General features: G+C 50.7%; 10 protein-coding genes across 10 annotated transcripts; 5 read left to right on the top strand and 5 right to left on the bottom strand.

Moving 5' to 3' along the window:
* Nucleotides 1–10: 10 nt before the first annotated feature.
* EI97DRAFT_455753 (uncharacterized protein) lies at nucleotides 11–505 on the bottom strand (the record flags this gene model as incomplete). The annotated part of the gene is made up of 1 exon (XM_033800675.1): nucleotides 11–505. The coding sequence occupies one exon, from the start codon at nucleotides 503–505 to the stop codon at nucleotides 11–13; it is 495 nt and encodes a 164-aa protein (XP_033657061.1).
* A 698-nt stretch (nucleotides 506–1,203) lies between these two features.
* EI97DRAFT_482032 (uncharacterized protein) lies at nucleotides 1,204–1,801 on the bottom strand (the record flags this gene model as incomplete). The annotated part of the gene is made up of 1 exon (XM_033802058.1): nucleotides 1,204–1,801. Exon 1 carries the CDS (start codon nucleotides 1,699–1,701, stop codon nucleotides 1,204–1,206), a length of 498 nt encoding a protein of 165 aa, XP_033657060.1. The 5' UTR covers nucleotides 1,702–1,801.
* Nucleotides 1,802–2,078: 277 nt separating this feature from the next.
* EI97DRAFT_464758 (acid protease) lies at nucleotides 2,079–3,978 on the bottom strand. The gene is made up of 2 exons (XM_033801434.1): nucleotides 3,306–3,978; nucleotides 2,079–3,256 (listed from the first exon to the last, which is right to left on the bottom strand). Exons 1-2 carry the CDS (start codon nucleotides 3,877–3,879, stop codon nucleotides 2,190–2,192), a joined length of 1,641 nt encoding a protein of 546 aa, XP_033657059.1. The 5' UTR covers nucleotides 3,880–3,978; the 3' UTR covers nucleotides 2,079–2,189.
* Nucleotides 3,979–6,885: 2,907 nt separating this feature from the next.
* On the top strand, nucleotides 6,886–8,643 carry EI97DRAFT_482030 (uncharacterized protein; the record flags this gene model as incomplete). The annotated part of the gene is made up of 7 exons (XM_033802057.1): nucleotides 6,886–6,925; nucleotides 7,016–7,216; nucleotides 7,283–7,597; nucleotides 7,644–7,944; nucleotides 7,975–8,110; nucleotides 8,170–8,256; nucleotides 8,310–8,643. The coding sequence occupies 7 exons, from the start codon at nucleotides 6,886–6,888 to the stop codon at nucleotides 8,619–8,621; spliced, it is 1,392 nt and encodes a 463-aa protein (XP_033657058.1). The 3' UTR covers nucleotides 8,622–8,643.
* Nucleotides 8,644–9,839: 1,196 nt separating this feature from the next.
* EI97DRAFT_455749 (uncharacterized protein) lies at nucleotides 9,840–11,516 on the top strand (the record flags this gene model as incomplete). The annotated part of the gene is made up of 4 exons (XM_033800674.1): nucleotides 9,840–10,056; nucleotides 10,109–10,863; nucleotides 10,923–11,009; nucleotides 11,058–11,516. 4 exons carry the CDS (start codon nucleotides 9,840–9,842, stop codon nucleotides 11,514–11,516), a joined length of 1,518 nt encoding a protein of 505 aa, XP_033657057.1.
* A 1,348-nt stretch (nucleotides 11,517–12,864) lies between these two features.
* Nucleotides 12,865–13,533, bottom strand: EI97DRAFT_439852 (uncharacterized protein; the record flags this gene model as incomplete). Its single annotated transcript, XM_033799586.1, has 1 exon — nucleotides 12,865–13,533. The coding sequence occupies one exon, from the start codon at nucleotides 13,531–13,533 to the stop codon at nucleotides 12,865–12,867; it is 669 nt and encodes a 222-aa protein (XP_033657056.1).
* Nucleotides 13,534–13,813: 280 nt separating this feature from the next.
* EI97DRAFT_439851 (uncharacterized protein) lies at nucleotides 13,814–15,769 on the top strand (the record flags this gene model as incomplete). Its single annotated transcript, XM_033799585.1, has 4 exons — nucleotides 13,814–13,904; nucleotides 13,950–15,013; nucleotides 15,212–15,651; nucleotides 15,718–15,769. The coding sequence occupies 4 exons, from the start codon at nucleotides 13,814–13,816 to the stop codon at nucleotides 15,767–15,769; spliced, it is 1,647 nt and encodes a 548-aa protein (XP_033657055.1).
* A 1,612-nt stretch (nucleotides 15,770–17,381) lies between these two features.
* On the top strand, nucleotides 17,382–18,968 carry EI97DRAFT_482029 (uncharacterized protein; the record flags this gene model as incomplete). The annotated part of the gene is made up of 5 exons (XM_033802056.1): nucleotides 17,382–17,648; nucleotides 17,695–18,096; nucleotides 18,139–18,275; nucleotides 18,330–18,407; nucleotides 18,458–18,968. The coding sequence occupies 5 exons, from the start codon at nucleotides 17,382–17,384 to the stop codon at nucleotides 18,966–18,968; spliced, it is 1,395 nt and encodes a 464-aa protein (XP_033657054.1).
* Nucleotides 18,969–20,164: 1,196 nt separating this feature from the next.
* On the top strand, nucleotides 20,165–21,031 carry EI97DRAFT_455747 (uncharacterized protein; the record flags this gene model as incomplete). The annotated part of the gene is made up of 4 exons (XM_033800673.1): nucleotides 20,165–20,378; nucleotides 20,430–20,486; nucleotides 20,535–20,605; nucleotides 20,654–21,031. The coding sequence occupies 4 exons, from the start codon at nucleotides 20,165–20,167 to the stop codon at nucleotides 21,029–21,031; spliced, it is 720 nt and encodes a 239-aa protein (XP_033657053.1).
* A 792-nt stretch (nucleotides 21,032–21,823) lies between these two features.
* EI97DRAFT_448245 (hydroxysteroid dehydrogenase) lies at nucleotides 21,824–22,918 on the bottom strand (the record flags this gene model as incomplete). The annotated part of the gene is made up of 2 exons (XM_033800148.1): nucleotides 21,824–22,291; nucleotides 22,322–22,918. 2 exons carry the CDS (start codon nucleotides 22,916–22,918, stop codon nucleotides 21,824–21,826), a joined length of 1,065 nt encoding a protein of 354 aa, XP_033657052.1.
* Nucleotides 22,919–23,563: the final 645 nt, after the last annotated feature.

Below are 23,563 nucleotides of genomic sequence, written 5' to 3'. Positions count from 1 at the left end.
ATCAATTTCTTCAAAATTCTCCAAACAGCTCTTCGCAGATTTCCTGCCAGTGATCAAAGGCTGCGAAGAGCCCCAAAGGTGTTTTGGGAGGAAGACAGTAACCGCGGTAAACTGATGTTTCGTCTTCTGCTAGTTGTCCCAACCGCTCATTGAACAGGAGGCAGAGGCGCAGCACCGCAGCAATTCCAAGTTTCTCGAAGACATCTCTATCGCCTCCGAGTAGTCGTGAAATGTGGCGCATATAAGGCTCTTCCACATGATCGTGCATGAAGCCCACTGTTTCGAAAGCCAGAAACAGGGCCCGTGGTGAAAGAGCTGGAAGCGCAGATCTTGCATTCTCTCCAGATACTTGCAAGTTGCGGAGGAGGTCCCATGAATGGTAGAAGGCAGTTAATAACCGCTGCCGTTCTGCAACGGTCAATCTTGCATCGTTCCTTGTGTGCGGATGGCGGAGATCGGCGACAACTTTCGCCTCATAAATACAACAGAAGAAGTCCTCAGCCATGATGTGATGCGTGGTGCTTTCAAAAACCCTTGGGAACTGCTGTCAAGGGGAGACGTTGGTCAGTTTTTGTGTATAAATGGGGAACTCGACGGGGCGACCTTCAAACTTGTTCGGTATGCTGTGCCGTACTTAAATATCGATTGCGTTCATAGGTATAATCAAGAGGCGCGGGTGGTGTTGGGGTACCCAATTACGCCTGGCCAATCGATCCTCACGGCAGAGTGACAATCGCCAGCGCTTCGGTCAAAAAAGCGAGTCAAAATACCTGAAAAGATAATTATTCTTTACTATTAATCGTTAAAAAGCGACGTCGCTGCAGTAAGGTTGACAAGTATTGGCGTCACGTGACCTCACGAGCACACCTGGGCACTACCCCCGACGGACGGAGATATAGGCTTATCCAGGTTTTACTGCCCCTCAGTCAACTCACGAAAGGAGGCCAGTTAGATGCTTTTCTTCTGTGATACTACCACAGTATCCCCGGTTCATTGAGCATCTCTGCTCCAGCTCTCTCGCCTCGCCCAGGCGCACTGCAATCCCCTACCCCGTGCAAACGGCACATACCTAGGTACGCCGCAACCGACTCTAAGTCCGTGAGAGTGTATGTGCCACGTATGAGCTTGTATACCAACTCGTGGTACTTCCAACCGCACAGCCTATGAAATTCAATACACGTTTGAGCAACCCCACGTACATACTTAGTCAAATTGCTCCATATATTCCTCTTGCCAGTGATCGAAGATTCCAAAGTAACCTAGAGGCGTCTTTGGTGGAAGTGAGTGACCCCGATAAGTTGAGTTCGGATCTTCCGCTAGGCGCCTCAGCCGGTCACCGCAACTGGAAAGGAGGGGTACGATGCCGGCTTTTCCGCCCACTCGATCATAAAAGTCTTCAGTTCCACTTTGCAGTCGCAAAATATCTCGAAGGTCGGGTTTTGACAGACAGCAAAGAAGGAAACTTATTATCTCCCACGTCAAGTAAGCATCTCTTGCTGGGAGGGAACCGATTGCTGAGGTTGCGTCCTCTGCGCCGCCCTCGTCAGGTAGCTTCTTTATGAGGTCCCACACACCGCGGAATGTAGTCCAAAGACGGATTCGTTCTGTAGCCGTCAACTTCGGCTCCTCTCTAGTGTGCGGAGGCCGGAGGTCCACGACGACTTTGGTTTCGTAAAAATGGCAGAGAAGATCTTCAGCCATGGTCGGGGGGGTGACAAGCGCGTGAAAGTTCTCGAATACATGGGAGATTTCTGAACTGGGGAGGTTTGGGAATGAGGATATAGCCCCAAGCTAGTGATTGGCCGGGGGATTTAGGAGTTGGTAGAGTGAGAGGACGAGGGTGTATGTACGTGTGTATGCGTGCCGCTTGTGCACTGTGCCAGTGGCTGCGCCGCACAGCTCCTCTATCCATAAGGTCTGTGAACCTTGCTATAAAAAGCAGGGCGTAGATAACGCGCTACCAACGGATCCTTGGCCACGAGTGCATTCTTAACGCGACAAACGAGACCGTAGAGCAGTTCGAGATGTAGAATAAATCACACAATGTAGCTCCAAAGTGGATACATTTGGTAATTAATCCGGTCTTCTCTAAGATAATAGGTGAACAAGGGAATGCAACCTTACGCACATTTCCCCGAGCTGCAGAGCTACTTGAACATAATCCACCTGCATGGCTTTCAACTCATCATCTATATCCAATTGCCCTCACTACATCTTTCACTTTCTCTGCCTGTCTTCTCCACTCTCCCGCTAATATCTGACGCTGGCAACTCATGTATACCCCGTTCGTGGGTCATGTTGTGCTTTTCGCTGCCGTGAGCAGCCATCATATGATATGTCTTCGAGTCTATTTCATATTGGACCTTGTCCCCAACTAGCTCTGTCGGCTGTTGATGCATCTCGTACGTTACAGCAGGTTTCTCTGGCAGGTAAGGAGCATCTTCGACGGGAGATACCCTATGCCTTCGTCTGCGCATATAAAGGAGGAAAAGCAGAACAACCAACAAAGCCCCAATTACTGTCCCTACTGTAATTCCCGCAATTGCTGATGCACTCAGTGAACGTCTCCCCGATGGAGATGGAGTTGCACCAGGCAAGGTAGAGTCCTGGGAGGAAGGAGAGAGGATTGGGATAATCTTCTGCTGAGGTGCTGATAATCCATTTTCAAATCGCGCTTGATAGATGGAGAAGTTGGATCTTTCGTAGTCGGTGATGAGGTAACTTTCTTGGAGGAAGGTCCGCCCAAGCGTATACTGACTATCATTGACTGCCCGCCGTATGGGGAAGTAATTTTTAGTCTCGTTGAAGATAGGCCACGTCAGCTGCAGGTCAAAGGCGGCATAAGGAAGGCGTATGTTGACCACTTTGGAGGGATCGTTGGTGTTGCCCAGTACAAAGGTGAATGTTGGGTTGAGTTGCTGAAGCCGTGTGTGGACTGTGTCATTAACGAGATAAAACCCTGTTCGGTTGTCGTACGTGAGGCCGAAACGCGCCTGGAATTCGTCGCAAACAGCACGAGGCAGATAGATCTGAGCAACGGCTGAGTCGATCATGGACACAATGGGTGCTGTCATGAGACCCTGTGGCCCATCCTCGACAATCGAAGTGGATGAAGTAATTGACTGAACACCCAAAGAAAGGATGCGCGAGTCATCGCTGTTGAACGGGAATGTGTGGATTGAGCTGTCTGATTTCTCATCGAATCTTGCAGCGTCATAACCCCCGAGTGTCAAGCTTCCTAATGCTTTGGGCTGTCCTAGAAAAAGAGTTAACTCCGGTCCCAAGATTGTGATCCGCCAACTTACGGTAGGAAGCACCAGCTGTATAGGCATAAGAGAGGCTTGGTATCATACGCTCATTCTTCAAGCTCGTCATAAAGGACGGTTGAGGATTCTCAAAGTCCGAGAAATTGGATGGTTTGACATCTAGGCCAAATTGGCCATTCCAGAATTTTTGAGTAACGAAGCCGGCAACAATCTGATTGGAGAGGGTGAGGCCGCCTGAGTTCTGCACTTGTAATCCGACGGTGTCGAAACCGAATGTGCCCTTCGCGGGGATATCCAAGCGTTCACCGATCTCAAGATTATAGATGCCAATCTGTTTCCAGGTCGTAGAGCTGTTATAATCAAAGCCGTACTTGCCCTCTTGTGAAGGGTAGCCACCCCTTGATTGACCACATATATCCGGATCCTGAGGTCTGCATGCTTGCGGGAGGGGCAGCCAGGTTGCACGCCCGGTTGTGGAGGGAAGGATCCGGAAGTTCTGCTCAGGTTTTCCTACTCGGACAATAAACGAGGACCAGCTCCCATCCGTACCGTCGAATAACTGTGAAGAGGCGAACGAAAAGGGAGAAGGATGTGCGACTGAGATGTTTGACATTGTGCCACGCACGCACACTCTATTCGAGTTCTGACTTAGAAATTAACCAAGCAGCTTGTAGGAAGCTAGAATCGAGAGACTGAATAATGGTGTTTCGGGTGCCTTTCGCTGCGCTGTCCACATAACTGTAATGCAGGTCATATCGGCATTCGGGGTACCTTGCTGCATGGTGTCTTGCTACGCCCCGTGAGGCTGAAACAATAGTTCAACGTGAACATCAACCGCCTCGTGGCGAAGTTCTAACTCATTGGCTGCACCGCCGTAGGCTTACTACAGGGATGTAAGATTCTCTCATAAGATGCGCCCACATTCCCAACGCGTTACAGGGTTTATGAAAAGTTTAGGAGAAGGTGGGAATATGTTATTGGCTGCATTGGTCTTTGGGGTATTTTCGTCACAGAATACCGGATTAATTTCCGGTATTCAAGCAGCAAATATTGTCATCTTTGGGTCCGTAGGCGCGAGTACGCCCTGCTGCGCCCTGCGAACTATCGATTTGAGCTCACCAGACAAGGCCAGCATGGCGGAAATAGCTCGCCCCCACAAAATATGAGAAAGGTCATTGTCTGGCTTGTTTGAGCAATCGGTGGAATTGAGATTAAATGTCAAAATGGCGGCAAATCAATACAATAATCGAGTCGTGGGTGCGGCTTTTGGCTTCTGTGAAGAGGATTCTCTCGAGTTTTGATTAGCAACACATGGGAGAAATTGCGGTGTTGCATCTATACGGCACCTCAATGGCGTAGCTTGAATCCTATTCTGGCCCCATATTCTGGGTTGGGTTGCTTTGGCCACCCTGGTTCTCACACACTTCTCGCACGAGATAGTGGCCGGGTGCATAAGCATGGCCGGGTCGGAAAGCTGCGGGTACCGTTGCCAAGCGATGAATGTATAAAAGGCGGATGCTGAGGGAAGCCCATGAGCGAAGCCGACAATTGAATCGCAATTGCCTATCCGAGCCATGAGAACTGCATCGCTTCTATTACCTCTCGCATATGGAATTGTCGCCCTCGCGGCGCCAATTACTGTCTTGAGGGAGGGTGAGTTGAGCGCCGCAAGTTTGGTGTCACCGAAATATGCTTAAGCGATACAGGCCTCTCTGGTACAGGAAATCTCCAAGTAGAGCGTGGCCTCAGAATAGTAGATCGCGCTCCTACTGACCCGCCCGTTGTGCCTCCTATTGATCCACATGGAGATGAGGACGGTCACTCGTCTTTCCAACTTGAGGCCGAGTCTATGTATTCGGATGTCGACAGTTGGAAACGACACTCACCTCCTTCACCATAGCGTGTCAGAAGCTCAAGGTTCCAAAAGCTGCGACCGGGTGGACCTCGCGAGTGCCATCCGGCTGACCGTGACACGGCAACCGTCCCATTGCGAAAGTATCTCATTATTGGCCAATATTGCAAGCGACCAAAACGTCGACAACGAGGGCTCTCTGGCCTAATGGACTTGACATTCGAAGTCAAAATGGGGAATTTTGGGGTTATCTCTTGCGGTTGAGAAATATACTTGGAGCACCATCTTAAACATATGATTATTACACAGACGCGTCACAATTCATTTCTCTTTTGGCACTTCAGAGTGCAAACTTCAGAGTGCATCTAGATCTACCAAATGTCGAGCCACAGCAAGCCACTAGCTCATTACGAGGGCCTCGTTAAGCTATTCTACAATCACAATAGCCAGCTAAGAGGGGCCTCTATGTTAATAAAGAGTTCGAGATCAGTTCATCGTCATTCAACATTTGCTATGACGAGAAGACGTATCTGGTAATGGAAACGCCCCCATGGGAAGGCGCGAGCGGTAGGTTAGGAAGGAAACCATTGCGCGATTCAGAGGGTACTCAATAATCCCTGCTAATTAACAAGGAATTCAACACAGCCCCAGACATACAAATCGCAAAAACGTGACGAAAAGATTGATCCATGGCCGACGCAAGCTAGCGAAATCATATCCACTTCCACATGCGCACGGGTATGCCGAACACGCTCAGTGTTGACGCGTGTTGTTTGCGGAAAACGCACAGGTCACATATTTTCCACACCGCGGTAAATTAAAAAAATCTGACATTCAACAGCATAAGCCTGAGAAAACACAGATAGCATGCTACAGTGTTGCCGTCATGTGAGGCGTTGTTTTATGATTGCAGCAATTCAGATTGGAGCGATGCACGTGCACGTGCCCTAAGAACAAGCGGTCTCAGTGCTGCCACCCCGGCGGCCCCGGCGGTGAACGGCAGGTTTGAGGGTAACGGCTTTGGGAAATTTTGCCAAGGGCGTGGATCAAGGCACCAGCTTGCAGGTTCTAGACACGCCACCTAAGGCGATGTTTCCAAGATTGTGCTGAAAGGGCAATTGAAATTTTACCCTGTGACCGCACCTGCAGATTTAAGGACATGATAGAATTTTTGGCATATTATAGGAAATCCGCTTGTTGTAATAGGTTCGGTATGGTGAGTGCCAAACAAAAAACAAGAGCGCCATTCTCTATTTGTATCGCTAGAGTCTCCTCTGCCCAAGGTTGGGGTGAAACAATTGCACTGCTACATCCTTTTAACTATTCTCAGTGTCCGAACAGGTCACGCCGAAATATATACACTAACTATAAAATTATTCCTATTCTCTTATAATCAAAGACTGCTTATCGCTATATGTATCGGTACCGGTAGAGGTGCACAATGCTGTGCAAACATGTAGGTGACCGAAGAGAACTCACTCCCATGACACTTTCACCGATGTGTCTTGGAATGGTAGTGCGAACGATGGTGGGCTCCGACTTGCGTGACCAAGAAACGCGGCCGCCCCGTCCAGTTGGCGCCGCGCGCCGCAGTCAACCATACACGTCCTATTCACCGTGGGCCCACAAGTGCTCCTTTCTACCAGATCCGCTCCTCGTCCACTCCATTCGCAACCTAACATCAACTTGTCCTTACCTCAACTAAACCCCAACTTGATAGACACACGGGTGATCTGTTACGTCGGTGGTATACTCAGGCTTCGTAAGATGGAAGACGGTGCGCTCTCGTTTGAACAAGCCAATAGTGGTAAGCCTACTATACCTATGTATGTTCGATATGGCCTATGCTAACCAGGACTTGCAGCGATAGTTCAATATATGAACACCCTTGTACCAGTTATGAACGAGCGCGGAGAAGACTCTGATGCCGGGGCATGGAACTGTACTCCAGTCAACACATCTGCCAATCCTCGGGAATATGTTGACCCTCATCTTGCGTTAGGCTGCCAATTTTCAGCCACGGCAAACAATGAAGAAGCCTCGACCAACCTGCATAATGGTTCCAGCGCCTACCATGAGAACATTGATCAACCATTGCGTAAGTTCACAGCAGGCGGGCTCCTCCCATAAACTATATTTATGCTGACACAGAAAGGCACCGCAGTGAGTGTTGGAGGCTGGTCTTGTGACCTCGCTGCGTTTGACCCATCAGTGGCCGGGTACGATGTTCAGCACTTTTTCGAGACTGGCGAAGTCCGGCCAACGAAGTACCCTGATCCCGAGGAAGGTTACAAGGGGATTCGGTCTCCTTACTCGGCTTCAATCTCTGAGGATATCAATCTCCAGTCAAGTAACGCGACTTCAGACTTCGAATCACGCCGCTTCAAGGAACCCAGGACGGAACGGGCGAGGAATTCGGAAGTGACCTCGTCACCAGTCGCTCCAAGGGGAATTGTTGGGCATCGTCCGATGAGCCATGGTGCGACACCACGTTCTTCCGCTATTACATCGCAACAACCTTCAAGTTTTCTGGGGTTTTACGACTACGAGCATGTCCACAAATGCTTTCGCAAGGAATTTGAATCATACATCGACCGTGCCCGTAACGCAGAGCCCGATGTCTTCATTGGAACATATTTCAGCTGCTAAAATCAACTTGTCTGGTGGAACTGCGTCGGCACTGGAGTCTTATCAGTCCGTATTTCCACTCGCGGCACCTCAGCTAGGGATCGTGGCAGCGGGATCTCATCTTTCTGCCAGTGCTGCGCAAGTGCGCGCAGCGGGCACGCAAGGACGCAAGAAGAGGGGTATTACGCCGTATACATGGTAAAATGGGCGTAAATACATCTGGCGGAGGCTTCACGCCTCACAAGCGCTGCCTCTCAACGCGAATACCCCGTTTATCTCCCCCTTACATTCGCACTGCACACCTCCCACTGTCGACCTTTCACTGATTGGAAGTTATAATGTGTCAGCCGTGGAGATAGTCACAGTAAGTCTTCTCCTTTGTGAGGAATATTCATATGGATAGCTAGTGCTAACTTCACACAGTTTTTTCCAGCCCATACTCTGTGGCGCGAAGTCATGTGGCGATTGTCCAACAATGGCTGGCAGCCGAACGAAATTATTTCCGCTGTGGTAAGCCGTTTTACTCTGATTTGATTGCCAAGCTAACTCTGCTTTTGCATTAGCTGTATACCCGTCGCATTACAGACGCTAGTGTTATCCACCGGACAACCCTCTATAAACAGCGCAAGGAGACGAACGCATGGGCGGCTGCACATGGCCTTAAGGCTGGGCGGGTCACAAAACTTGACATGCAAGGTATCTCTCAGGACCGTGGGTCCTACGCACGAAGTGGGGGCGTACACGATTACAGACTTAGGGATCTGGCTGAAGGGGTTGTGCACATGCCCAGAGGCACTGATCGCCAGATTCTCACGGCAGCCATTGAACTCGCTATCGTTCAAGGGAAACGACGTCCTGTTAAGCCAGTTTCATGACTATGTGCAAGCTCATAGGCAGCAGTTAGAGCAGAGTCTCAGACAAGTGTCACAGGGGGTCAATCCTGACGTGGAGTCGGCGGGACGATGGAGAGAGTCTCGTGCTGTCATGGACTATCCGGCACACATTTGGTACAAACTAGCTTAGGCGGTGCGTTGGATCTGGTTTGAGTAACTGCTCTGTTCATTCTCCCCAAGAATTTGACTCTCGGTATCGGCTGTAGCGAAAATCAACTCCTGTACAATGCTGGAATCATTAAGCCCTAACAATGTGGCTTGACTATGTTTGTGGTGACTAGGGTTTTCATATGGGGTTTCGACGTTGTCAATCAACAGTCCCATTGTCATGCTTATTTGTCTTCAAGGGCAGCTGAAGCACGAAACAAGGCTATTCACATGCAGCTGAGCCCCCGGCTGCTGTCAGTTTTCGTAGCATATAACAAACACAGTAGTACGCCTGAGTAACAAAAGGAAACTACTTGTGCCCGAATTCAATTAACGAGCAATCAGAGCCGGGAGTATAAAAAAGCTCTGCGGACCCTAACAGAAAGTCCTGCTATAGTACCCGGAAATGTTCCGACGCCGAAAGTTCAACTGTGAGCTTGTTTCCCTTTTGGCCCAAAAGCGAGGCACTTTGATCCTCCTTGGCGACTTTCTGTAGATTCCGTCCGGTGCCTCAACTCGGACAGATTCTCCATATCTGGCTGCGAATACCCAACTCATGGCCAATCCATATATACACTTATGCTTGTAGGTTGGGTGAGGAGGCTCTCGTTCATGTTGTTGCAGAGGCCGCTTTCTCGTGCCCTCGGAAACAGGAACTTTGCTCATCAGACATGGTTAAAGATCAAGGAAATCAGGCAGATGCGTGCCCACGTGACTATATTAGCGCCACTGTGCTGGGGTGGCCCCGGAAGGAGTTTAAAGCGCGTTTATGAGATGCAATGGGAATCACGTGGGCGGACGTACCAAACCCCAACGACGCTCCCTTCTGATCCTTCCGCTTGTTTTGGTACCGTCACTTTGGCCAATTTTGTTGGTCCACTCGACTTTGCTCACCATCACTGCCACTACCTTTCCAACGCAAGATCGCTGGGCATTTTCGAATCGCGAAGGTCGGTCTGGGGGGAGCAGGAGAGGGCGAGATACAAGTTCGAAGGTCTCAAAACCAAGAAGCTGCCTATGGCTACGTCGTAACTCTCAGAGTTGAACGTCTAAATGGCTGATGAACCTGTCATTCCAATCCCCTCACCCGGCGCGACGTCCGTCGACAAGCAACCGACTGATGAACGGAGAGAAGATTCCCACGCGGATCCTGCCTCACTGCTAGTTTCCCCATCGCGTCCCGCTCCCAAGGACAAAGACGGCGGAGAAGTACAAACAGAGGCAACGGTTGAGTTCCACTCCATCCTGCAACCGACTGGAGCCAAGCTCAGTGAGTGGTACAGGGAGAATTCATAGTAAACACAGCACACTGACCTCGCAAGACATCAGCAGCACGCCGCACTCGAAGCGTAGAGCTCCGACCCTGCGCTCCGCCTGCCCAAAGATGGGGGTTGTGCATCCATATGAGCAGCCAACTGCGAAGCGGCCGAGGGCGAGTTCTTCTCTCCTGTCAGTTGTAGGCCCGGAGATTCTAGCTCGCGCCTTTTACAACTACGACCCACGCAATACCGAGGGCTGGATCTGGACTCAAGGGACCGCAAAAGACAGACAGGATGCGGCTGACCGCAAATTCGCTCCGCGGTCAGCAAGTCCAGATTTGGTCAAGCACCACGAATGTCTGTTTCTGTCGGATTCTGAAACCGCCAGTGAGGGGAGTCCTTCGACATACATGTCGGATATATATACCCAGAATAGTACCCCACCAAGGAAGCGCAAGAGCGCTCCAGGATGCACAGACACCAGTCAACCCAAACCTCAGGAACATGCCGTGGATGACGATGGCTACTCACAAGAGAGCAGCGATGCCAAACGCTTTGCTGCCAGCGGGCCCGCAGATACGCCCATCGCGCTCCCAGCCGGACGCAACCTCATTTCAGTTCCCGCACAGAAGAGGCCGGGCTTGCCCAAGTACGCATGGTCGGATGGACGCAAGCATATCTGGACGCAGTCCGGGAAGGCGCTACCTGCGGAGGCAACTGCGAGCCCACCGTCGCCGCTATATAGTTTCTGCCCTTCGTCAAATGTCGACCTGACCCATCTTGGAGGACATTACGTATCAGCAGTGGAGGTTCTGATGGTATGTTCAAATCCCCACACGGGGCGGTCCCTGGGCATTGTGCAACTAACATCATCTAGTTCTTCCCCTTGAGTACTCTTTGGAGAGAAGTGATATTCAGACTGTGGAGCAATGGCTGGGATCCAAACGACATCGCAAAGTTCATTGTAAGTCTCTCGTCTGCAAGGTATGATTACCACTAATACATGGCGCAGCTATTCTCGCGCGACATCTCGGATTCTGGAGCCATCAACTCAACAACCCTTGTTCAACAGCGGAAGAAAGCTCGCGAGTGGGCACAGCAGCAAGGAATCCAGAACGGTGAATATGCCCAGCTGGATTTCTCCAATGTTTCAACCGACCAAGGCTACCACAAAAAGACCAATGACCTCGAGGACTATCGCCCTCGAGACCTGGCCAATGGTGTCGCACACATGCCGAGTGGTGTCGATCGCCAACTACTGACTGCCGCGATTGAGCGGGCTGTAGAGCGTGGTGAAGACGTACTCCTCAGCAACTTTTCCCAGTACGTACACGATAATCGAGCCGCACTGGAGGCAGGCCTGGTTCAAATCCGGGGCAGTGGCAATCCTGACAAGGAGGCGGCCGAACGATGGAGATCGTCAGCGGATATCAAACGATTCATCTCCAGAATCAACTGGAGGCGGCGCTAGGAGCACGGAATTGACAACACCGGCAGTCTATCCGCGGTAGGTGCGACCATCGTGGATCCGGTTTACAGTCAGCTGAAATGCATAGATAGCTCAGAACGCTATGACTGATTCGGAGAGTGACCGTTCGTTTCTCATATCTCACAAAAGCGGTATCCTGCGGCGGGATTCCCTATATTGGTTCGTAAAGAATGGGCGGAGGCGGAGGGTGCGGTTTTCTTTAGCCGCTGTGAACCCTAGGAAGTGGCTTCTGGGTCTTCATCGCTGGACCAATGGCTCGGGGAATACTTCTAGGAGCTGAAATTTGCATGGGCCGGCGCATAGGGCGGAGGGATGGCACAAGGGTTAAGCATGTTGGGGATACTTAAATCTGACTCTTTCTGACTTTCAATTGAAATGGTAGGCGACTTGGCCTCCAAACAAAACCCGCTTTGAATACCAATGAAGGCTGGCTTAAATGGACATTGTTCAGCGACGATATTTCCGACTTTCGCCTTTCCTCGCGCCTCGCGAACCGGACAATGCAGAGAGTACCACCAGTCGAGGCTTGAACAATGTCCTTTGTCGATGCTAAATGCAACAGAGTTCCTTTCACTCACGTAATAGTCTCATGCTCAATTCCTCATCCCTGCACAACGAGCTCTCACGGCAACCCCAGAACTAGCGGTGATCATCTTATTTTGCCCTTTCGCGCCACCCTCGTACAGTTGCGTGAATTGCAGAGTCCGTCAACTGATGGTCTTCGAATGCCCAGTCGGCCCCGTCGCATCCCGATAGTCCACTCATAATAAGTAGGGAATGTAGATTGTGCCGTTTGGAAATCTTCTTTGGAGATGTGCTATGTACCCATGCTTCGAGAAAGTTGCAAGCTCCGAATAATGCGTCAAAAAAAGATCCCGGAGAAAGCCGGCTCGAACCGATCAAGGCGGAATGTCGACCAACCCTTGGGAACTCTCGAGGACCACGGCGCGGGACATTCAATTCGACATTGGGGAAGGGCGCTGGTGCCGCGGAAAGGGCGTTATACATTGAAAAAGTGTCAGGAGGGCGACCAGGACTGTATGCAAAGGGGAAGCTCGGTGTCGGAGAGGATGAGCCTTCGTTCTCGGCGAAGGGCATGATCGGACCCAGGGGACCAGCGCGGGCGACGGGTGAGAAGCATTCTAGAAATTCCAAGGTCAGCCACATTGTACAATTGCTTGGGAAATTTCACATAGTGTATTGACAAACTCATGAGGACCGGTTCCTAGGTGCTTCCCAGGCTTCCCAGATGGTGTTGGCCCGAGCCGGCCACAGTAGGAAATGGCCTCCTGCCCCCCAGTGTTTCCCATCGCGTTTCCCGTCCTCTTCATTACAAGCCGTTGACTGCCCTATCTGTGAAGATGAAGCTTTTGTTTAATGACACGTTGTTTCGACTTCTCGAGGGGCTCTGTTGTCGCGCCGGCTCCCCAGCCGCGTGACGGCCGTCCGACTCGGATCCTTCGAAATGGAACGGGAATCCTACTGCCTCCCAGTGAGCCATCCCGTCTTCCCCCAAAAATGTCCCAATGGACCGCTGGTCACGGAATCTGTGGACGTGATTGCTCACCTCCCCACTGTGCGCGCGGTCTGCAGTGCGCGTGGAGTCGCCTCTCCCCATCGCCGGTGTCGTTGGCTCTTGCAAGCTGCTATAATTATGGGTGCATCTGCTGACACATTTGGTGTTTGTCTTCGCATTGTTGATACACGTATGGGATGGTGAGAGCATGGAAGCTGAAGGTGGCGAAGTGTTTACCTCCCATGATGTGGCGCCTGTCCGGCGCGTCAGATTGCGCCGCGAGAGACAACCAGTGGGACAAGCAGGCAGGAGCAATACAAAAGGCTCATGTTCGTAACCTTGCGGATGGTGTAGACGCAAGTCTGTGATTGTGGGAACGATGGGGGGCGTTGGGACTGCCCGGCGCGTCACCAACGTCGCCAGCCTCCGTCGCCTTTCCGGGCTGCACGGAATCCAACGTCGGCACACAGGCGCAGAAAGCATTGTGATTAGAACGAGAATTTAGAAGATTGCATTGTATATATCCACAGTTTAACATTGTATATGGTTGGATCCGCATTGTGCAAGAGGGTTGCTTCACCACCGATCATCAAAATTGCCTGATAGGGTTAGCCAGCCCTATGAGAACCAATGGCCCGTGCTGTTTATCCTCGCCTGCTCTAGCTGCAACATCAACTCACTGACTTCAGCTACAGACGCTCCGGTTTCCACTTCGTCCACACTCCTTGCCAACGTCGCTGCGCTGCACTGTCCATTCTTCACAATGTCAGCTGCAGGACATACAGCTGCATGGAAACGACTCCATCCAGTCCAACACACGCGGCTGGTTGTTTGGCCTGAGCCTAGTCTTGAGGGTACGCCGCCCGACACAGTCAGGTAACCGGACTAATGAGTCGCAGAGAGATCGAGTGAGCCCTGGGAACTGGAGTACGAGAACCAAATACGACTTCATAGAGAGCATGCTTTTGAATGGCCCGAGCCGTCTCTGCAACACATCTATCCTGATGTGAACAGCGTCCCCGTCCCGTCCACCTTAGGAAAGTCGAACGAGACTCGACCTAGTCTTCCTCTTGCGGTAGCACCCCGCTACCCAAATAGCGCAGGGAGTTTGAGTGGCACCATCAGTAAGAACTTCCAACCATGTCCTTACAGCTCGGAAGAGCAGTTGACGTGGAAATCAGATGGTTCAGACAACAAAGACGACTCCATGCCTAATCCGCCCATCATGCTTAACAACGCGGCGCAACACCGCCAATCTTCCCTCCCGGACGCAAAGGCGGAGCTGTCTTCTGACCTTGCTGGTTCGAAGAGTGACACTGCTCTGAGTTCTGCTCTGAGTTCCCTGCAGTACAAAATGTCGACGGGGGCAGTTCCAAGGAAACGAACCTCCAATACGGTCGGCGTGGAGGATGCGAACATTGATAAGAGGACAACTGATGATGGCAAGAACCATTCAAGTCTGAGCTTACAACAAGCTCCTGAAACGAAGCGCAGGAAGGTCGTCACGCTCGAGGAAAATTCGCTCCCAGGTGCAGCAACCCTGCAGACTTTGAACTCTTCTTTGCTTTCTCCTGAAATCAACACACTCAGAGAATGTAATGATATCGGACATGGGACTGCAATAAGTCCCTCCGGTATGCCAGCTGAATCGACCGCCTCGACAGCTTCGGCATCGCAGCCTCCAAGCAATGGCTCTGCAGGAACGATCAGTAACAGCGAGAGGCAGCAATCCCAGGCTGCATCGCACGTCGGGAAGAGGACAAAAACAACTGGAAAAGGCGTTCAGATGCATGAATGGCCTCAGGGTCGTAAAGTCGTCTGGCAGATCGAGAATCCTGGAAAGCGCTTGCCCGAGCGGGCAACAACGCCCAGCCATTGCCAGCTGAACAGCCACGCCCCTGACCCCGCGACAGACATTTCGTACTTGGCAGGGCATGATATCTCGGCTGTGGAGTTACTGACGGTGAGTTTCTGTTTCCATCACATGTTCTGGCTAGCCGAACGCAAGCTTACAATTCAAGTACTTTCCCCACCACACAATCTGGAGGGAAGTTATGTGGCGCCTGGGCAATAATGGATGGACTGAAAACGATATAGTCCAGTACATTGTGAGTGGAAACTAGTTCGATATATACATTTCCCTCGCTAACCGTTGGGACAGCTCTGGAGCCGCGGGATAACCAATCCAAAGGCCCTTCGAGCGACGAAGCTCGTTCACCAGAACTCGAAGGCGAAGGAATGGGCAAAAGCGGAAGGGAAGACCCTAGACAAAGGCCGTGTCACCAAGTACAACTTTCTGAACTCCAGCGACGCGCGTGGGAACATGGAGGCATCTCACGATTATCGCCTGAAGGACTTGGCAGATGGTGTCGTACATCACCCGCAAGGAAAGGATGCCCACATCTTGACGGCCGCTATTGCTCTTGCTGTTGAGCGGGACGATGATGTGTTGCTCAGCAAGTTTGCCAACTATGTTCAGGATAACTGGGATCGAATCGATCCTAAGCGGACTCTGACTTCGCCGGGAGTCAACCCGGACGTGGAGGCTGCAGGCAGGTGGCGCGCATCGGAGCATGTCCGTCAACACATGGCAGCAATTGGGTATGAGTGTCTCTAGCCCTGCAGCTCAATACGCTCTGGTTCTACTCATCTTCAATCCTACCGTAGGGTAGCAGTTCGACGGGGAGCGAGTTTGGGTATGGACATAGACGGCGAGTGAAGTGTACCCTTATGCACATACATGCCCCTCTCCCCGAAACGGTGTACAGTATCTAGCATATCAAAAAATTCCTGTTCTCATTTACTGTCTATAAGTGCAGACCGAGGTGAGATATGCTGTGTTCTCTCCTTGTGCAGCTGTGCCGGTCCCTCGACCCCGCTGTCTAACAGAGAATCATGTAAGGTGTACAAAAGCAGTTAGATCGCACCCCGAAATAATCCCGTGACTTCGTTTTTGCGACTCGCCAGCTGGCTTGAAACAACACAGATAGGTCTCGCGCCAGAGATTTACTGCATCTTAGCTCTCACTGACATCTGAGTGCAGCCATTGCGATCTTGTAGCACTTATAGTGCAGTCATTACGCCTTCTCAACGAGAGTTTCAATCCGGTCTCTCTATGCGGCAATTGGAGAGCAATCCACCGGTTAGCTACACCAGTCCGAGCGACAGTAACGGTACGCTGTGAACACAATCTGGCGAGCGGTTACTAATAGGCTCCAGTCTCTAAAGCCAACCCTGGGAAGTAGCACCGAGAGGCACAGAACAATACCGTAGCAACAGAGGCACCCTGCGGCACACAGTCTAATAGAGGCGACCCTTTTCCCCCGGCCATTAGGAACTAATTAGGCAAGCGTCCGAGTTAACGCGCATCATGCTACCCTTTCTTTAACCCAGCGTCACGGGCATTGATTTTTGAAGTCGGGAATCTGGCTAACTCTCCTCAAAAGCATTACGCAGCTTTTCTCGCCTATTGCATTTACGTCGTACTTGCCATCTTTGGGCAGCTCGAGAAACCTCTTTGGACTCAAGCCATCGGCTCAATGGCGCGATGTACTTAGAATATGCTCCATCTGGCCCGCAGTGGGAGGACAATATGGCACGTTTAGCTTTCCTTATCCGAGAGGAGCGGCAACGATACTCTCCTACGTGGTCTCTTTCATCACGAAAATTTAACCCCCAGTGCTAGCAACGATCGAAAACTGTTCCGACGCTCGGGGAGACACCAAAAGAAGTTCTCCATCGACCTTCTGCGGCGCGTCAGTTCAGTCCAGCTCAAGCGTTACATGCCGGTGGATTATTGTAGGTGTATACATCAATGCCTAAGGTGTACTACCCACCCTAGGGTAGGCAGGGAGAAGCATCTACCTCATGTGGTAACCTCTAGATTCCCAAGGGTTGGGTTAGCGCTTCTCCAGGGCTTCAGCGAACCAACCCATCACCTTATCATCCTATCGTGTGGTTCTAGTGCTCTAGGATGCTACATTCTAATATAGGGTGCTATGCGTACAAGATTGCACATTCGTGACGGGCGGCTCGTGTGCCTCTTCCCTTGCGACTTCCACTCCCTGTCTGCTTCTATTCGAGACGGCTGCAAAAAAGGATGATTGTACACCCCGATGCACGCTTCTTCTGTCCAGAAACACATTCCTGTGATAGACCGACCAGGTAGTCGGTTCTGCCTTCAACGACATGATATTGTGCATTCCTGACGCTACATTCCTACGCGCGTGGCCACAGACGCGTTTACTGCCATCATAAATGATGCCCGACAACACTCTTTCGAGTCCAAGTCTCTCTTTCTCCCCTACCAAAGCCGCTCACTATCGGACACGATGCCTCGGTCATTCTTGTCACTCATTTTTGCCACTACCTTTGTATTCTGCCTACAGGCTCGCCCCGCCAATGCTAGGTGGTTTCCTCGCAACGCCCAACTGCAGAATGTTCAAAGTGTTACTGTGACAAGAGATCCTCAGGAAGCCGATATCAATGTCATAATCGTAAACCCCGATGAAACAATAGTCACTAAAACAGTCACGGTCGTGGTAACTAGCGTTGCTGTTCCGCCATTTGAAAACACCTCCACTGAGCTGCCAACCACGGTTTGTATAAGTTGTAGCACATGAGATATGGGCTAATCAATCACAGGTGGCATTCGAGTCGGCGACCCTTTCCGTTGATCTTACGTCTACCGGCCCGGGCTCGTCCATAGCTACGGCACTTCCGATTTCTCATTTCTCGTCGTTCAGTGTCAGCGATATTGCAACTGCGCTCAACGCAACCACAGTCGCGAGCGTCGAAACTACACCCAACGTTCCATCCATCGATGTGTCCATCACATCGGATGCGTTGCTCACGCTCCCTACGGAATTCCCATCTTTTAATTTGTCAATTACGCTCAACGCATCGACCATAGCGCCCACCATCTCATCTAATGTGACCATCTTCGCCCCGACGACAGAAAACTTCACAACCGCTACGGACATATCATCCTGTTTTGCTCCTGACGCAAGCACCATAACTCTTACTTCCATATCAACGGACACACCCGTACGTCGATGAAGATTCGTTCTTCTTTAATCATTTGTATAGCTGACAAACCAGGCTACTATTACTACAACAGAGTTTACTGGGACATCTACAGTATACATAATCGGAAATACGTCGACCATAATAGACATCACGACAACAACGCTTACCGAGACTTTGACCCCTGCTCCGATTCCAACGTAAGCTAATCACAAAACATTGGACGCCATCAGCTTGGCTAACGAAGAATCAAGAACTATACTTGGCCCTACAGTTACGAAAACATCTATATTAACACTCAGTGCTAGCTCTATAACGGAAACAGTCACAAGGTATGTCAGGTTCCTGATAGAGCACTTTCTCGCAGCTGTTGTTAACACAGCATCAGCGTCGCTACTGTCACAAACCAACCAATTGTCATTAGTACTGTGAGCACAAGCACAGAGACATCTACGCTGACCACTACCGAAACGTCGTTCGTCAGCGCCCTAAGCGTAGTAACGTCCACGAGCACAGAATATGTGCCTACAACATCGACAGAAGTATCCGTTCTCACTCTGACTTCCACCGAAACGGAAACCCAAACCGAAACTGAAACCGCAACAGAGACTGCCACGACCACCTCAATTTCGACGACCACGGCTACAACCACTCGTACAATCAGAAACCCGTTCATAAGGACTATCACAAGGACTAGGACCGTGGTTGTGCCGATAACCAGGACACGCACAAGATTTATACCCACCACGACTACTGTGACAGTCCCCGACATCCGAGTCTCGGTTGTGACTCTGACCAGAACGACGAGTCGTCCGCCTAGTAGAGTCGTGACTACACTCCCTGGGCAGACTGTAGTTGTTACTGTGACGCGCACCGCAACCGTAAGGGCATGATTGAGTCATTAACTTATGCGTCTCCAAACGGGCGGAGGCTGTCAGGATTGCACCAATGGAAGATCTTTGAGTCCATTGTTTATCTGCTTGAGATTTCCAGTAAAAGCGAGGAGAGGCGGACAATGGGCGGCGCGTATTGCAGCCCGGCAGACAAAGAGACTTCTAATAACGCTCGGGGGTTCGAATGTTATCTCCCCAAATTGCACGCTTTACTAATAGTACCATCAATCATTACCAACCTCTCTGTTCAGAATATATTGACCACACCCTAATTAACGCCTTCATCCCGCCCATCACGGTGGAATCACTCCCGACGAGAAGGGTTTAAACTCCCAATGGCCTCGTGATTATAATTGAACGGACGGGGCTTGGAACTTTGGGCTCATTTTCGGGCGCAAGGATCTCGTTTGGCTCGAACCATTACCGCTTACTCCCTTGGGCTTGCAAAATAATGGATTGGGGCAATGTAATTCTTCCCATTTCCCGCCCTCGCCACATGCGTGCATTCTGTACTACCGGAGAATTATCATGGCGCCTAAAGGCACCGCAGTATTCCTGAGCCACGGCCTATCGATTGGAAACATGAATATGTCCCGCCGTGGGGTTCGGCAAAAGAGTGAATCTTGTTGAGACAAAAAGTGATTATAGTTCAGTCTCTCGCGTGAGTTCGAATATATTCCGCTCAACAAATCTGTGCCACACGCGGATTGATCCTGTTGCAACATCCTGAAAGATGTCAAAAAGAAGGATGGGAAATATACACATATTACAGTGGCAACCAGCCGCGACTATGTGGTTCGTGCCGCAGACAGAGGTTAGTACAAGTGGTTATTCGGTGATGGTAAGTACATGATGAAGGCAAGCCAGGAGGGCTGCCGCCCTGCTTCATGGAGCCCTGCGATCTTCACAGAACCTTCGAAGCATCAAATCTATTGGCGACGCCTTTGTTTTATCCGCGCCGTATCCATGGTTATCCGCTTACTTCTGAGCTCCGTACTTACTAAGTTCGTGGACTCACGCCTCACTTGCACATATGCATTCCATATGGCCCTCCATGACAGTGGACGCCGCATGTACCCTAAGGTACACTTTGGCTTTATGGACCCAAGTCCTTAAGCGGTTCCCGTTGTGTTCGACGTTGCTCCGTTCTTACAAGCGCATGCCGCTAGATCTGGCACGCCAGGGACTCTGACAGCATGACTTCCTCACCGCCCGGGGTGTCCGCCGCGCTATGGAATCTACCTGCGCTGCCTCCTCCTCCGGGGAAGCACTCAAATTTTGACAACCCTGAAAACCGCAATGACGAAATTATCATCATCAATGCGGTATTCCTTACCCTCATGACCGCTGCTGTCCTAATGCGATTCATCATTCGGCGCAGAGGGGAAAACCGCGTAGGTTGGGATGGATGTATGAAGCCTTCATAGGCATAAAGAGCAAATTCGCTTACATTTCGGCCAGTGATGTGCATAGTAGCGGTAATGGGATCAGTTGCGCATAGCGTACTTGAGATATCAAGTAAGTGTGGGTGTCGGTCAGAACACGGGCGTCACTCATGCCACTCAGATCTTAAGGTTGGCTATGGCCGGCATATGTGGGACATTCGAGGGGTAACACTGACTCGTGAAAGTCTTCTGGTAAGTATTTTCAATTCGTAGCTGGAGAGGATTTGCTAAAGGGTGTAGCGAATGAACCAAATTTCCACAACATATATCATAGCCGTCGGGTTTGCGAAGCTCTCCGTTCTGATTCTATATCTGCGTTCCTTCGAGGTGATCCGATTAACAAGAATTCTTATTTGGACCGCCATCGTCTTCAACATTGCCTTCTCGCTAGCGTTCCTCGGCGTCGTGATCGCACAAGCAGTCGAATGCATGGGTTTGGAGGCGCTGAGCAACAAGTTCTGGACCAACACCTCCAAAGTCACCACAGCGCAGGCTGGCGTCAATGTTTTCTTAGATTTCTATATCCTTTTCATTCCTCTCCAACAGGTGTATAATCTGAACATAGATAGGACGAGGAAACTAGGTGTCGCAGCAGTGTTCGGTGTTGGCTCTCTGTAAGTCTTTAGTATAATCCAGTCTCACTGTCTCAGTGAACAGTTTCTAACTCAACGTAGAGCTTGCATCGCCAGTGTCGTCTGGTTTGGATGGTCCATCAAATCTCTCCACGAAAGAGATGTCTTTTGGGCAGCGGTTACTACCTCCGAGTTTAGCGTCGCCGAGATTAATATCGTTATCATTGCACCGTGTTTGCTGTTCATGCCGGTGTTCATCCAAAAAAGCAGAGCAAGTCTTTCCACGCTCCGCTCCCGTTTTCTAAGCAACCAAAGCGGAAGCAAGGAAAGCTTCAGAAATATTCCAAGTCAGGAGAGAATTACCTACCCTCGACTCCATGGCATCAATGACCCTCAGAAAGAACCCTCCATTGAGCTGGAATTCCTAAGTAGCCCCAGTCAATATTCCACTTTGCATCTCGAAGGAGGTACATATCATCAAGTCTAATCCAGTGAATAACCCTAGTCCGGTCGATGTTCTGCTCCGAGACTGGAATTCTGTCCAGTCTTCTCACCTTTTCCTCTCCATCTGCTTTGAAGGCGCACAAGAGGACGTAGCAGATGTGCTCAAATTTCAATCTCGGTTGTTATATGTATGTCCGAGAATTGTAGATACATGATGATATTCAAAAATGCCGCATGAATTGTAAACACCTCGCCCACTTACATCTCCAAGGTACTGCTGTTTGTCGATCTTCGTTCGCCTTTGTACCCGGTGCGTTGCAGTGCAAAGGACGTCGAGTTACACCTGGACTTTACATTAGTAAAGACGATTGCACCCGTCTTTATCAATAACGCCTTAGCGAACCTTCTTTTTCTCGTATGACTCGCTTTCCAAGTATGCATTAACCGCACGCTTTATCCCATCCACCATGCCCACCTGTGGCCTGTATCCCAGTCGCCCCTTTGCTTTGGTGATATCGAACGTTCTCGTCATAGTAAAGTATCTGACCATTTTTCGATTCATATGAGACTCTCTACGCCCAAAGCTTAGCAGCCACACCGTCCACTCTGTGAGAACAGCCAGCGCGTAGAACAGCCATGCTGGCATGACCCATATCTGTTCTTTATTCACTGGGTAGCCGGCGGCTGCTCCCACAGTATGAGGAAAATCCCAAAAGGGCCACGGATCGTCATTGGTAATTACGAAGGCTTCCCCATCGACTCTCTTGTTCTGATCCTCTGGAGCGAGCGGCACGTGCGGATCCATCTGGAGGAGCGCTTTTGCTGCGAGAATATGTGCATGAGCGCAGTTACCGACGTAAGTCTAGTCACATAGGTTCTTTCCATCGCCCACTTGCAGTCGAGCAAGTTTGGATCTGGCATAGCCGATCTGTGTAGGCATGGCGTTGTCGTTCTCCCCGAAGATGAGGCATCCTCGTATTGCGGCGGTGAGAAGTCCGTCCTTCCTGTTTGCTTCCAGTACCATCATCTCAGCAATTGCCTTTGTGTGGGTGTAGTAGTCCTTTTGCTCCGGTTCAAGGCAGTATGGGCGGTCCTCAGTAGCACGGATGAGGTCAGTCATGTTGTCATGGATGACGGAAGAGGATGAGGTGTAGACCAACACTTTTGTGGTTCCGACCTTCTTTATGTTCTTAAGTAGTATCTTGGTGCCTCCTATGTTAGCAGCTGCAAAGATCCTTCGCGTGTTTCGCTGTCCCAGCATCGATGGTGAGGCTGTATGAAAGATGGTTCGCGGTTTAACGTTTTGGAGGACCCGATACACGTCTTCGTCGACCTGGATGCTTCCTTTCATATATTTTGCCTTTGGGACGATATTTTTCTCGATGTTGATGTCGAAAGCTGTAACTTCGGAAGCGCCGGACTCCAGAAGTTGTTTAACAATGTGGTAGCCTAAGCAACCACACCCGCCGATGACCAGGACTGGGTCCATATTCTGTGAATCCGAGTTGTGTTGGGCTTGTAACGCCACAAGGCTGGCTTGCGATGTCGAGGGAGATGTTAGGGTAGCTCGGTCATCAGGACGAACGCACGTCGCGGCCGGGATCCTCCGTTTTCATACCTAGTACAGTGTTCATCAATGGTCTAATTCGGTCCACTCGTGGTGCTCCGGTTGTTCGAGGTCTCAACAATATGCTGTGAAACCATATTCCCAGCGGTAGCGGATCGGGTCGCTCCCGACTGCAAGCCGGTGGTTCTGGCCCCACAAGCAGACACATCCCCCTGGCGCCCTGAATCTGACCAACCTCGAAAATAATGCCGAGGATTAAAGAGTTCGGTCCGGCCGTCCATCCCTTGGCCAAGCATGTTATGACAGGATTACGGCTTTCTCGGGAAATCTCTGATGGTACGACCAATGCATGAGCACCTGTCACTTCTACAGGTGTTTTCCTGGTGAATAAGTGCAATATTATGGGCAATGACTTATGTTTGAAGACTATGGGCACTGCATTGGCATATTCTCAGTAGCATAAGGAGAAACATTGGGGACATCTAATCCCAAGTGCGACTGCCGCCCGCATACACAGTAGATCCCCTCGAACTTGTGCCGGAAACCCACGTACGCATGCCTGCCCCG

This window comes from Westerdykella ornata (genome assembly GCF_010094085.1).
Source record: "Westerdykella ornata strain CBS 379.55 unplaced genomic scaffold EI97scaffold_3, whole genome shotgun sequence".
NCBI lineage: Eukaryota > Fungi > Ascomycota > Dothideomycetes > Pleosporales > Sporormiaceae > Westerdykella > Westerdykella ornata.
Note: the sequence above shows the minus strand (reverse complement) of the source record. Positions and strands in the feature narration are given on the sequence as shown.

Bases quoted from the DNA above. Each gene is read 5' to 3' on its own strand.
- EI97DRAFT_464758 (XM_033801434.1), bottom strand. From the start codon at position 3,879: ATGTCAAACATCTCAGTCGCACATCCTTCTCCCTTTTCGTTCGCCTCT. The intron at 3,257-3,305 runs GTAAGTTGGCGG...CTCTTTTTCTAG, and splicing joins TACAGCTGGTGCTTCCTACC to GACAGCCCAAAGCATTAGGA.